This window comes from Panthera uncia, chromosome D1, assembly GCF_023721935.1.
Source record: "Panthera uncia isolate 11264 chromosome D1, Puncia_PCG_1.0, whole genome shotgun sequence".
In the NCBI taxonomy this organism is placed as follows: domain Eukaryota; kingdom Metazoa; phylum Chordata; class Mammalia; order Carnivora; family Felidae; genus Panthera; species Panthera uncia.
Genome location: NC_064808.1, coordinates 63,813,442 through 63,828,429, shown reverse-complemented (window position 1 = coordinate 63,828,429; position 14,988 = coordinate 63,813,442). Strand labels below are relative to the sequence as shown.

The following is a 14,988-nucleotide window of genomic DNA, read 5'->3' as shown; positions in this document are numbered from 1 at the left end:
GGATTAAAAAACATAATTATGATGAGAAAGAACTGAAGCAGAAATAATTATCTTAATCCATATCTCTGGTGATTCTTCCCTTTATTTCAATTGGAAAATTAAAACTATTTTAGTGGGAGATCCATGGAGGAATAGAGCATATTGATCAAAGTCTCAACATTTTCAAAATGGCTCCATCACTTTTTCATCAGGATGTGAGTATCTCACATCAGCCACTCCACTCCATCAGTATTCAAACATTTCTCAAGCATCTCCTCTGTACCTCACAAGCAATAAACGGGTAGTTATAGACAATTAAGGAGTTTCATATAATGTGGAGTGTTGCAAAGGAGAAATACCAGTTGCATTTGAGGGAAGGATCTGTCATAGTTCAGGGAGCTGTCTGAGGAAGTGATGTTGAAGACAAAATGGGAAGGAAGAGAAGCCAGATGAAGACTGATGGGAAAGATATTTGAGGCAGGCAGGACAGCACCGATGATGTTTTGCCAGAGAGTGAAACTGAAAAAATAACCAAAGCTAGAATCTGAAGGAACCAAAAAAAGGGGGACATTAAGAAAGAGATGAGCTAGGGAGTTAAGCAGGGGCCACTTGCCTTTATTAAAAATTGTAGACAGTCTTCGAACTAGAAGCTTGAGATAGTTCTGGAATAGTCATCACTGGGGAAATCTGCATACACCTTTGCTAGTAGTAATGGAAAGTCCTTTTGGGCAGGGACTACTTTTTAATCATCTTATCAATGGTGTCCATCACAGAGCCCTGCCATGGTCATTGCTCAAGGAAATGTCTGCTGATTGAACAGATGCATTTGAGCAGCATAGCACTTTCATGGCTCTTACCCAGATTAAATCTCAAAATGATGCTAGGCATAGGTGTCCTATATCTATTTTACTACAAGAAAACCAGGACTAAGTGATACATGACATACCCAGGTGGAGGGGCCAGGAGGAGCCACGTCCTCTCACAGAACTGACATAATGTTACAAGCTTTTTAACTTTATCAAATTAGTATTTTTAAACTTTTCAAATATCCAGTTAAAATATTTCTGTTGTGAACACTTTCAAACATATACAAAAATAGAATTATACAAAAGATGCTTGTGTACTTATCACTCAGATTCAATGGTGGCCTAGACTTGCAGATTTACTTCATATGTCACTTAAAATATTTTCTTCTCTTCTGTATTTTAAAACTAATCCCAACATTATCTCTTTTCAATCCCTTCAGTATGCAGAAGCTATAAAGAAAAAGTAGAGAACATTTTTTTATATTACCACAATGCTATATTATCACACCCACCAGAATAAAAAATATAATTCTTTTTATGATCTAATATGTAATCTATAATGGCTTAAAAATGTCTTTCTCCTAATCAGGATACAAACAAACACTATACATTACATTTGGTTGTCAGGCCTTTTAAGTATAAAAAGGACATTTTAACAACAAGAAAGTAAGAAAGGCATACTTTTAAGGACACAACCCCCCCCCCAGTCTGTTCTACAAGTTTAGATTTATGAAGTTCTCCCACCCTCTGCCTTATTTTTCTCTGCTGTGGTGTGGCCCTGCTAGGAATCCCTGAATCAGACTGTTGCAGAGTCAAGAGTGGCAGAATCAGGGCTGATTGCTGTCTCTCCTGAGCATCTCCTGCCCTCCCACCCCACAACCCTGATAAGTGTCCAGTCTGTTATCATTGTTGTCTGAGCCATAGTTTCCAGTTGATTCGGAGTCTTAAATCCAGAATCACACTCATGATAAATTGAGCAGCTTTCATTTGGGAAGCCTGTAGGGGAAGACCAAACAAAGCCTTTTCATTTTGATCTTACGTGCCTGCCTTATAGAATCATGGGAATCTACCCCCAAAACCAAAAGCACACTGTATACACTGTATGTTAGCCATCTGGACAATAAATTATATTAATAAAAAATAAATAAGAATTCACTAAAGAGATGACTCTATAGTTGTAGCAGAAATTGGTTGTTAAGTGGTTGCTTAGGGTGAACAAGCCAGTCTGAGACAGCTTGTAACATGTCTAGAGCAGAAGAAGGACTATATAGAGTCACCTATAGAGGTGTAGTGAAAAAAGCACTGGATGAGGCCAGGACTGTAAGATATGGATTCAAGTCCCAGTTGTGCTGTGTGACCTTGGGCAAATTGCCAAGCTTCTCTGAGTCTCTGTGGGAAGTGTTCTTCCCATTGTGCTTCTATTTTACTAGGAATAGTGGGTTGTCCTCTGAGATAATACGTATACATACTTTTCAAAACACTATTCAAGGATAAATATGATAGGAATGTTGTAGAAGCAAGAAAGATATTTGTACCACTTCAGTCACACCCAAGGGGACTGCCAACCTGCTTACCTCTAGAGCCAGACTGCTTTATCTCCTTTCTCTGCCCTGGGCTATAATTAGGCAAAAATATCACCCTTTTCATTGGGCAAGATCTAACTGATCATTATTGCAGAAGAACACAGGAAGCTTGAACATTATTATTTTAGCTTCTAGTTCCACGATTTTAATACAAAAAAAGGAACAAGACAAATCCAGCAAAGATTTAATATTTGTATCTGCCAAGGAAGGCTTTCTTATCTAGTTGAATGTAGTCTCAAGCACTGTGCCTTAAATTAGAAGGCATAGTGCCTTGATCCTTCTTCTGATGCATCATTAGCTACGAATCACACCAATTAAACTACAGCCTGTGCCTCCCAGCTCTGAGCCTTTCACCCAACCTACCAGCAAAATCTTTAGAGAATCACCATTGGCAGCTAGGTCCTAATGATATCAGCAGTTTCCATTTTCCCCACAGAGTTTCATGTTACCTCTCTCACGCACAATGCCTTATGTGGCTTTATTTCCATAAACAAGATAGAAATCAAATTCCACAGCTTTTGAGACAAATTGCAGGTACCAGGGAAATATTCTTCTAGACATTGGGATTTTAAAAAGGACTATATTATATGAATTGTTTCTCTTATCACTTCATACTATGCTATTGAGTTTATCAAACATGTTTATATTTGTTTCTTCACTTGATGCTTACAACAAACTTGTGATGTATTAATATCATCCCCATTTTGTAAATGAGGAACATAAAGCTTCAAGAGGTCTTAATCTTTTTTTCTTTTTCATTTATTGAACATTCTACTCCGTTCCTGCACTGAGTATACTATTCACAAATGCCATTGCATTTAATCTTCAAACGATCTGATAAGGTATGTGCTGTTATACTATTGTACAGATGAGAAAAACAAATCTTCCCTAGCCTGAATAACTTGCACAAAATCCATATTGAGAGTCAGTGGTAAACTTAGGAATCAAAGTTGAATCATATTTGCTTTATCGTTTTTTAAAGAATAACATTACATCAGGCTATTGTCAATTGCTGGAAGACAGTGGCTTTGCCAAATTCAAAAAGTTTCTTTGCTGACTCTGTTTTGCAATAATCCTGATAATTAAAAAAAAATCTGCCTTTGTGAATCTATAAAACAAAGCTTGCATGAAGCCAAATTGAAATTTGATGTATCTAATTTTCAGAGTTGTGTGCCTATTGTGTGAAATAGCTGGTTAGGGATTCAGACTGTCGTTTGCCTATAAAACTAACTTCATTTTCCACATTAAAGAATTCCTCAGCATTTGGCTGAAACCTCTTTGAAGGGTCTCCAGCCAAGTTGCATAGAAAACTGTTCAAGTCAAAACAAGTGATCCCAAGTCTGCTGAGAGAGATAGAGACAAAGAGAGACAACATACCTTAATTCAACATGTTATTAAAAATTATTCTAAAAGGTTTGATCTACTCCATAGTAGAATTGAAATTTTTGTTTAACTCACCCAATTCAACAAACATTTACATTAGGATTTATTAACTGATAACTATGTGTCAAACTCTGTTTTAGGTTTTAGAGATACAGAAAAAAAATATGACAATGTCGTGCCCTCATGGTTTCCACAACTGAGTTCTTAATGCTCAGTGCTAGAGATGTACAAGAGATTGGTATATACATCCCCTTCTTTTGTGGAATGCAGGAAACATAGCAGACCTACCCTATTGTCTAGGATTCCCGATTACCTTTCAATTCTAGTGAATTCAGTTTTTAATCTGTTTATCTCTTTCTGTTGCTCTCCATTTCTCTCCATGTCTCTGTGTATGTCACACACACACACACACACACACATGCATGGACATGTACACATTAGCACAGTAGCTTGGGTCAGAAGTAAGCTAAATGACATCTGTAAATGTTTAGCAGTGGAAAATTCCATGTCATCGCTTTAACACAGGTGGCAGCCTGTAAGACAAGTTAAGTAAGGGGTTGAAGGAAAGGGCTAGTAAATTCCAGTGGCCAGAGGTCAGCACTGTTAAAGGCAGGTGGGCATTCTGATGTATATACGGAAAGAAAACCAGTCTTCTAAAATAGTCCATAAAAACAGCACCCTTCCCAGCATGGCAACTTGAAAAGTAGCCAGAGTAAAGAAGCTCTAAGGTACCTTTAAAGCCTACTATAATATGGCAGGAACTTTTCTGTGCCTGTCTGGCTCTGAAATCCCAAGGCAACTAAGAAAAGAAGAGGTGGTGAAATGGGAACAGTTGATTATTTTCTGAGCTCCAAATAAATATGGTTATTTTTCTATCATATAGAAGAATTTTGACAAAGGATTGCTTCTTAGACTTGAGATATATATAACCTGTCATCTATCCCTGACCCTCATATATACGTTATTTTGTTAAGAGCCTAGTATGGAGAATGCAGTAATGTATTTGGTGTTTCTTGCTTTAAATACTTTATTTACCAGATTACAATGATTATGAGGCTCACATCTTCCTCCTTCTACCCATAAGTTTCAGCTTGTGACATCAGAATGAGTCTTGTATCCACCCTCTCCAAAAAAAAAAAAAAAAAGAGTGCTATTATTGTTATTAATTGATGGTTCTTTTAAAAATCAATACTGCTTACAATGATAAAAATGAATTATGCTGTATTAGATATTCAGGACAACATCTTATAGGGGCAGAGATGACTTCCCCACTCAACGTATGAGGAAATCATTATCTCTGAGAGGGTTAGGAATTTTCCCAACATCACCCAGAGCCAAGACTCAAATCCAGCAAAGATATCCCAGGGCACTACTTTAAGACCCTTTCTTCTCTTCTCCCTCCACCAGAAACCATATAGACTTTCACAAAAATTTAACCTGCCTCAGTTTCTCCATTGTAACACAGGTCTGGCTGTGTTGGCTTCTTCCCACCACGGAGATATCCCATCACCATATGGAAAGTACTTGATACCACTCACAAGGGGCAGATATTTAAATGGAAGATGCTCTTTTTTCTATTCACAGCAAGAAACCAGAAAATTAAAGGCAGCAAAGCGCCAGCCTGTGAGCCCCTTGAGGCAAAGGTCTTTCCAGTGAATTTGGTGTCCCTAGCAATTAGCATTGTGCCTGGCATGTAATAAACCCTGAAGAAATGTTTGCTGAATAAATGAAAGAAGGATGTTTCCCCCCAAAAATGGAAGCTTTTATAATTGCTCAAAGTACCTCATCCCTTGAGCAGTGATTAGATGCCGTGCTAAAAATTGATGTAAACTATTCTTCTTGCATCCTTCCCATACACCCTTTCTGGACCCTGGTGACAAAGAGGGTCATGTCCAGGTAAACAATATTGTGACCCCAGTAGACTATACAGCATTGACGTTTGCCCCAGCCCATTGGAAGGTGCCCCAAAGCTTGAAATTCCTTAGCTTATGAACCACTAAGAGCTTCTAACTCAGGTTTGTCTATTAAAAGCATCACTTCTTAGGCATGCAGTAGGTGGCCTCTTCAAACTACTTTCCCTGTGGTGAGGAAATGGTAACTCAGCAGGAAAGCAGCCTGTGTCACTTAGATATGCAGAACCCCATTTACAGCCAATGATTTCACCAGTTGTTAAAGCTGTGCAATGTCCATAATGAGCAAGTAGGAATAGGATGCTACTGTCCTTAGTGCCACTAAGGACTGCATATGCCTTTATTCTGACGGGAGCCACCATGGTAATAACAGCAACAACTATTTTATATTTGCAAAGCGCTTCATGTCAGATCTCATTTTGATTCTCAAGACCACTTTTTGAGAGGAATATCACAATTTTGCAGATGAACAAACTGAGGTTCAGAAACTACCCAAAGTCCCATGGGTAGCAAGTGACAGGCTTATGATTTAAAGCTGGCCTCCTAACCCAGAGTTCTTAACTCCCCTACCCTCTGCTCACTGCTTCCTCTGATAACACAACTGTGAGTCAGCAGCATGAGGTTATAACTGCAGAGGAGGGCCCTCCTCACCAATTCACTTGGAGAAGGACATGCCCAGCACTTCATGCTGTAGTCTAACCCACTGAGCTCATCGTTTCCATCTCTATGACACAGGCTAGCCATCTGAGCCTTGCAAATGTGAACAGCTGGGCAGCTTTAATCAATTCGGATTAATCCTACTGCATTAAACTACCCAAGCCCCCTCACAGAGGCAATGCCTCCTTTCCAGTGTCAATGATAGAGTGGATTTGCATTCTGGGTCTCCTCATTCACTCTTGACAAATTGCAGAAGAAGATAGTGTATAGCAGAGCCTCTTCTCCTGTGTAGTATCTGGTGTTCACACCCTTGCCTTTCTCCATCCAAGTGTCCATCAGCAGTTCAAACTCAAGAAACTGATAATAGGTAGAGTGAGGCTATAACAAGGGGGCTCTAGGAGTAGACACAGGTTTCCTTTCTGCTTGTTATAGAGGGGGGTTATGACTTTTGCAAGCAATGAACAAGAATAGGTGTTAAATTACATGTGAAAATTAACAGGGGGATTACTAGTCATTACCAAGAGCCAACCCTTGAAGTCCATCTGCTCTCTTGTAACCTTCCCAACACATGTTGAAGTAGAAACAATTCTTGTTCCCATTCTATTCATGAGGAAATTGAGCCCAGAAAGGTTAATAACTTTCACAGTGGTACACAACTAGTAAGTGGCACAGCCAGGATTCTCACCCTGTCTGTATAACCACATTTTGTACCTTGTTTGCTGTTATCACCCATCATGTCCAACCAAGTGAAAGCAAGGGACACAGTCCCAGTGTGAATGTGTCTAGTCAGGAACAAGTGGATTTAGATGCCCACCAAAGGGGATTTTTTTTAATTGGTTCATCATACATAATGGAGAGAAAGAACTAACTGGAAGTAATGTTTCTTGAAACTCCTCTAAAACATTTGCCTCGAAGTTGGTTTTCAGTAGTTTGCTTCTTGTTACACACACCCACACACACACACACACACACACACACACACAAACCCAAGAAGCACAAAATAGATAACTCGTTGATGCACCTGGATGGCTTAGTCATTTAAGTGCCTGACTCTTGGCATTCAGGTCATGATCTCACATCACAGTTTGTGGGATCGAGCCCCACCTCAGGCTCTGTGCTGACAGCTCAGAGGCTGGAGTCTGCTTCGGATTCTGTGTCTCCCTCTCTTTCTAACCCTCTCCTGCTCATGCTTTCTCTCTCTCTCTCTCTCTCTCTCTCTCACTCGCACACACATACACACACACACACACTCACACACCACACAAGTAAATACAAAAACATTAAAAATAATTTAAAAAAAACTATATGTCAAACATCTGGCACAGTCCTGAGTCTAGGAAAGAAGGAATAATAGGCCCTGAGGTTTGGGGATGAGAGATGGGTGAAGCATCCCCACCCTCTAAGGCATTTGTACTGCAATAAAGAAGTTCAGCATGCACATAATCAGTACAGTACATGAGAAGAAGGAGAGCAAGATGTCAAGTGAGAGAAGTAGAGAAATGAGGATGCCTTAGGTTCTAAAGGAGAATTATGGTGTTATAATAGATGTTACGATACAATGGAAACAAATTGGACTCACAGAGATGCAAGGTTGACTCAGTGACTTTGGCGGAGTTAGTTTACCTCCCTGAACTTGTTGCCTCATCTCTAAAACGGTATACCTACCTCAGAGCTTTGTTAAGAGAAATAATAGAATATTTGCATTCTGCAGCACAGATGCTGGCCCATTGCAGGTGCTCAGGAAACATGAATTCCCCTTTAGATGATATAAAGATTAAGATTAAATGGTGTGGTAGTGTTAGATTTCTGTTTCGTTGAAAAGTGAGATTTTCAGTACTATTATAAAACATAGAGTTTACGTACCTGCTTTCTTGTTTATTTCTAGAGCACTTCTAACCATAAGCTCACTCATCTTTGAGAAGCTGGAGACATCGCTCCTCTTCTATGTCTGTCTGTCTCTCACACACACATACATATTTATAAATCCAGATCTTATTGCTTCTGCTCTAGTGAAATTACTTGCATTTACATTTTCTTTTTTTTTTATTTTTTAATGTTTTTAATTTTTTTATGTTTTTATTTATTTTTGGTGGGAGAGAGAGAGAGACAGAGCATGAGGGGGGTCGGGGGGGGCGGGGGGAGAGAGAACGAGACACAGAATCTGAAGCAGGCTCCAGGCTCTCAATTGTCAGCACAGAGCCCGACACGGGGCTCGAACTCATGAACCGTGAGATCATGACCTGAGTTCAAGTCGGACGCTTAACTAACTGAGCCACTCAGGAGCCCCTTTTTTTAATGTTTATTTATTTACTGAGAGAGAACGTGCAAGCAGGAGAGGGGCAGAGAGGAGGGAGAGAGAATCCCAAGCAGGCTCCACACTGTCAGCGCAGAGCCTGATGCAGGGCACAAACCGTGAGATCATGATCTGAGCCAAAATCAAAAGTCAGACACTTAGGGGCTCCTGGGTGGCTCAGTAGGTTAAGTGGCCGACTTCGGCTCAGGTCATGATCTTGCGGTCATGAGTTCGAGCCCCGCGTCGGGCTCTGTGCTTACAGCTCAGAGCCTGGAGCCTGTTTCAGATTCTGTGTCTCCCTCTCTCTGACCCTCCCCTGTTCATGCTCTGTCTCTCCCTGTCTCAAAAATAAATAAAACGTTAAAAAAAAAAAAAAAAGAGTCAGACACTTAACCAACTGAGCCACCCAGGCACCACAAGTTTTATTTTCTAAAAAGGAGAGAAAAGGGGCACCTGGCTGGCCAAGTTGTTGGAGTATACAACTCTTGATCTCAGGGTCATGAATGAGTTCAAGCCTCACATTGGGTGTGGAACCTACTTGAAAAAATAATAATAAAATAAAAATTGAAAGGCGCAAAGAGATGAGTAAGCACTTTGGAACATAGGATTTGTGATTAACACAACTGTCAAAGTGAAAAAGTTGGGGGCAGGATGTATTCCAATTAAGACAAATTCAATATAGTACAGCACAGCACTTTCCCATCCACAGCAGGGAGTACAAACACTATAGAATATGGTGTAAAACAAACATTTCAAAAGCAAGGCAGAAAACATTTTGGGGATCTAATGAGCCATACAATAAGGAGAACACAGTTTACTATGAAAGCAAGTAGCCTGTTATGACATATAAGGTGTGGCAGCCAGAAGAGACTTCCAAAGTGCTGATCAGATATAGGTTAAGTATCAGGGGAGGTATTTCCAACGTGTGACATGCCTGAGATGGGAAGAGCACAGAGATTCCTGGACAACGAAAACATTAGTGGGATTTGGGAGTGGCAGTAATTAGACAGAAATAAAGCCTTGAAATTAGATAGACTATTTAGCCTTGAAAAAAGAAGTCCCACAGGAGAGGCATGTTGTCTTTCTTCATTAAAAAACCTTAAAATTGAAAAGAGGCAATTTCAGTACCTGTAGGCATTCTATAACTGAACTCATTTAATGATTCTGCTCATGTCCTCATTCATGGTTCACTCAGAAAATGTTTATTGAACCCCTGTTATTAAATACCTCATGCATACTGGACACCGTGTTAGGAACAGGGAACTCCACGGGGAGTGAGTTGTGGCTTCTGTTCTCAGAGAGCTGAGTCTAATGGGGAAGATGGGCAACTGCATAAATAACTGCAAATTGGTGTGGTAAGTACAAGAAAGTAGCAACGTGGCCAAATGGGGTCAGGGACTGGCACTCAATTAAGATGCTTAAGTAGGGGAGCAGAGGAGGGATTTTAGGATTTTATCACAGGAGTGAAGTCATAAAAGTTGTGGGGAGAGAGTCCTGGGAGCAGATGGGGGATTTAGTGGTTCTTGGGGGCGATGCCTGATATTTACAAAGCGGTGGTGTGGAGCATGATCAGAGGACGCTAAAAAATCCTGCTTGGTGTCCCAGGCCACATTACATTCTTCTCTGAGAAATGCTAATGCGGTCTATCTGACGTCTGTGCAAAGCTTTGACCAGTACTTGCACTACAGCGCTCTATTAACCTGCCATAAATGTGCTCACGTTAGACTGAGATCCTGTTTATAACAGCAAAAAGCTGGATGGGCCTAACTATCTTATGATGTAGCAACTGTTAAATAAATTACAACCTTAATCATGTGATGCAATTAAGTGTATTAAGAAATATGTTTAGGGGTGCCTGGGTGGCTCAGTGGATTAGGCGTCCAGGTCATGATCTCACGGTTCATGAGATCGGCCCCACATTGGGCTCCGTGCTGACAGTATGGAGCTTGCTTGGGATTTCTTCTCTCCCTCTCTCTCTCTGCCCCTCCCCCGCACTTTCTCCCTCTCCCTCACTTTCTCTCTCAAAATAAATAAATAAAAATAAACTTTAAAAATATATGTATATTTATGTATTTGGGAGAAGCCAGGAAAAGATCCAAGTTACACAGTTAAAAAGGGAGAAAAAGGCATTAGCATAATATATATTTATGATCTCATATGAAATAAGCTGATAAATGCCTGTGCAAGTCCAGGACATAATACGTATCTCCAGAATAAGCTGTAGCGAAGGACAGCAGTGAGAGGGAAGAAAGAAGGTGGGGAGGGAAGAAGAGCCAGATGTCCTCTCAGTTTTTATTGTTTTTCTATATACTCCAAATTTTTACAACATTCATGAACTTCATTTTTCGATTTAAGGAAGAAATAATGCCCATGAAGTACTAAGCACAGCATCTGCCATGTGATGGCAATAAATACTAAACAACTCTTACAATGGCAAGAAAACGTGACTCACCCCAAATGATTTCAATCTGCATAGTGTCATAGCAACGGTTATAAATGCATGTTTTCTCTCTCTGTCAAAAAGGAATGAAATAAATATCATAAATTATGATCAATAGATTTTAGGGTAAGTATGGGTTCTGCTTATTTAATCATTTAGGATTTAATCATTTAAAGCTAAGTTTTGAAGAGGAAGCCTTCCAAATCTAGATAACACAAGACTTTGCTTAAGCACCAGAAATTTCCGGTCAACTTTTATGGTTTTATCTTTGGAGTACTAAACTTTAAAAATATTTAACATTCAAAGGTCATTATCCAGTTATCTATTTATCATTGGAAACCAAGGTCAAGTCTTTTCTTTTGTGAAATCCCACCCCATAATAACCAATAGTCAGTAAATTGAATTTAAATTTAATTTTGTGGAACTTTTATTATAAAGAATTTGAAACACTGTAAGTAGATCATCTTTTATTATGTTCATTTAGTCATTCTTGTTTTTATGAAAAGTTATGAATAAATTAAATTGAAAATCAAATTGTTTTTTGAAATGTACTAAGGAAATACTTTATGATGAATTTCTTTCTAATTAAAAGAACCATTTATAATTTGAAATAGCATTTTCACATTTATCTCATGAGTAAATTGGCCTTTTCACCTACTGGATTTCACTAAAGCAAGATACTGTGTGCCAAGGAGATAATAGAACAAATTGTGACCAGGAATATCAAAACTTCAAAAGCTTTTACTTTTTACATGCTGATTGTGTTAATAAGTATCTTAAAACCTATTTGTGCTATCTTTATTTTTATTGGACTGACATATGGGAAAAATATTTTTCGTACAAAGAAATAGTATGATATGTAACTATATTTTCTTGATTTTTTTTAGACCCATATGTTTGAAAGTTTCTAAAATATATTTAAAACAAGACTGTCCTCTACCCCGATTACTAATGTCAGTCTCCTAGAAACTGATTTAACTACATTATGTATCTTAGAATTGATGAAGTTTGATATATGGACTTTTTCTATTAAGATTATAGGGCAAAATTGAGGTATGCCCCAAATGATCAGTTTCTAGCAACCTATAGCAGAAAAAAACTTAGTCAAATTAAAAGGCAATTTTTTACACAACTCCTCACCAAACACTTGATTCTCTGGTCTATCAAGCTGAAAGTTAACTGTAGACTCAACCTCCCCTCCCAATAACATTGATAATTCCTTGAATCCTTGTTTTATTTGTGGATCTTGTTTTTTTGTTTGTTTGGTTTGGGTTTTGGTGGGGGGGGGTTGCCCTCTTTTTTAAAGTAAAGTTTTTATTTTAAGATAATTATTGAGTTACATGCAATTGTAAGAAATAATACAGGAAGATCCATACACCTTTTACTCATAGTTTTGCCCAATGGCAACATTTTGTAAAACTATAGCACATTATCATAAACAGGACATTGACAGTGATGTAATCCATCAATCTAATTCTGCTTTTCCCAGTTTTATTTGTACTCATTCATGTAAATATATGTGAGTGTATTTAGTTGTATGTCATTGTTTCACATGTGCAGTTACCTGTATCCATTACCACAGTCAAGACAGCACATTTCATCACCACAAGAATGCCCTGTGTTGCCCATTTATAACCGCACATACCTCCTCCCCCAGGACTTTTCACACGTTGGGAATTTGATGGCAGTATGTTTTCTAGTTACATTTTGGGAAGTCATTGATTTATCCTTTTCTTCTTGTAAATGTCTGCAAATAAATAATACTAAACACGTGATCCCTCTGTATTCACTGCTTTGAGTTGTGCATCTCCCTGATGCTTGGCAAAGGAACCAATATCAGGGGCAAGTAGCTGCCTTGACTGTGCACCATATCTACTTTTCTGAAGGCACAGGACCAAATCTACCATCTTTGTTTCCATTCCCAGATTACGCTCGATTTGAGGCCAAAATCCATGACCTACGAGAGCAGATGATGAACCACAGCATGAGTTCCGGGTCCGGGTCCCTGCGAACCAATCAGAAACGCTCCCTGTATGTCAGGTAGGCAACGGAGCATTTCTTACTGTGATCTGCACTTTGCGAGCAATCCAGCTTGGGGAGATAAAGACAACACCTTGTAGGAACGGAATACATGTTCTTATTAACCCATGCTCATCAATACACCACTGTGAGACCTTAAGTTTAACCACTTTGAAGAAATTTTTGAAATGTTATTATGTCAAATTAGTTAAAAGCCTTGCTTTTAACATGTTATTCTTTGAGAATGTTATGGTCTACGGTCAAGTTCTTAGCACAGGTTGCAGTAAGAATAATGAGAAGAAACATTTTCATTCCTGATAATCTTAATCTTAAATTGAATATATGGACCAAAGCCTTGGACATTTTCTTACCATCTGTATAGGAAGAAAAATTCTTGTATCACCTCTTGACCAGCTTGATATATATTGTATGAACTTTGGTGTATTGATTGGAAATCAAAAGCACTCTGTTAAAGAGTTATATGCTTCTTCCAACAAGTTTCGGTGGAAAGATTTTCTTCCATGGTATCTTGTGAGTAGTCGTTCCTCAGCTACAAAAGTTGTTCCATGCCCTGAAAAACTCATTAATTTACCAGATAAAAAAATGACTAATTGAACTTGAAATGCCTTCCAGTCTTTCATTGCTGTAGTTAATTCTTGAGAAAGATCCACCATCACTGAACTATCACATGTACTTCTTCTTAGTGCAGGCCCCCTATGTTCCTTCCAAAACATACTTCATTAGTGCTGACTGTTCTTTTTAAAATAATGTTAAGTATTAACAACCAAAGGGGGGAAGTGATATCTAATAAATTGTTAGAATGAATCTATGTGCCCATCTTCACTGCATTCTCCTCACCCTACTCAGCCCCACAATCTGGTCTGACTCCCATCCAAGGTCATATCCTCCTCACCTGAAATTTCACTGTCTTTTCCTAGCATGAAGTGTGTATTATGGATACTAAATTACTTACGTGAATTGACTTGTTCTCTTGATTCCACTTTGGCTATGAAGTTATCTTTTAAGTATATCAGGTAGGCACTGCAGGACCAAGAAAGGAGCAGGATTCCAAAAGGTGGCAGGTTCTCGATGGCCTTGATTTGCTGGCCACTGGGACAAGTGTAAAGTCCCTCCTCATTCCAGGGAGTTCCAATACTTCAGAAGCCCTGAGATTTAAAATAAAAACATGATGAAACAAAACACAGGCAGTTAATGTTCCAAATTTGACTAACTGAATTTCACAAGATTATGTGAAGTGTAATCTGCGACAGGAACTATTAAGAATCACCCTGGAACATGTCTTGTAGTAAAGTCACAGATGTGCTGAAAAGTGACTTTCTTTTTTCCTTATTTGCTTTATATTGCTGGTCCTTATAATACAAAATATTTTTAAATCTTGAAATGTTTTAGTCTTGGGTAGCATGTTGGGAAAAGCCAATTGAGTTAATAGGATAGAAATAAATCAGTTAATGCAAATGAAATGGTTATATAGAATCACACTGGAAGGGAAAATTACCATATTATTGGTACCTTGTTAAAAAATAGAATGCATAAAAATGTTAATGTACCAGAAGAACTTTGCTGAAAATATATTGGTAATAGTTTAGTCTTTTGAATTGTGGAAGATTAGGAAAATTAAATGAAGTGATATAGTGATATAATATAAAACTAATAGACCTATTTGAAATAGTATTAATCAGACCCAAACTTTTATGCTCTAAAATGATAAATAAAAGTATGGCATACAAAAGAGATGAAGACTTAAGGTAATAAGGAATGTTAGCTTGTTAACATTCTAATAGGTGAAAGTTGTATTGAAAGGAGGAACCTCTCTTAAATGATGCTCAAAAATAGCTGACACTTCATGGGAAATTCTCCAAATGATCTCTCTACTATACAAATACGGTTTTTGGTTTCC

The 14,988-nt window shown here is 38.5% G+C and overlaps 1 protein-coding gene across 5 annotated transcripts in view; it reads left to right on the top strand.

Annotated features, from left to right (window-relative positions):
• LOC125914581 (disks large homolog 2) overlaps positions 1–14,988 on the top strand; it is a 780,669-nt gene that overhangs the window by 623,762 nt on the left and 141,919 nt on the right. For 3 of the 5 annotated variants that reach the window (XM_049619999.1, XM_049619993.1, XM_049619986.1), the window contains one exon: positions 12,977–13,091. In XM_049619999.1, coding sequence (XP_049475956.1) covers positions 12,977–13,091 — 115 coding nt within the window. Of the gene's footprint in view, positions 1–12,890; positions 13,092–14,988 lie in introns of those variants that run through there. The other 2 variants (XM_049620014.1, XM_049620008.1) reach the window with 1 other exon arrangement.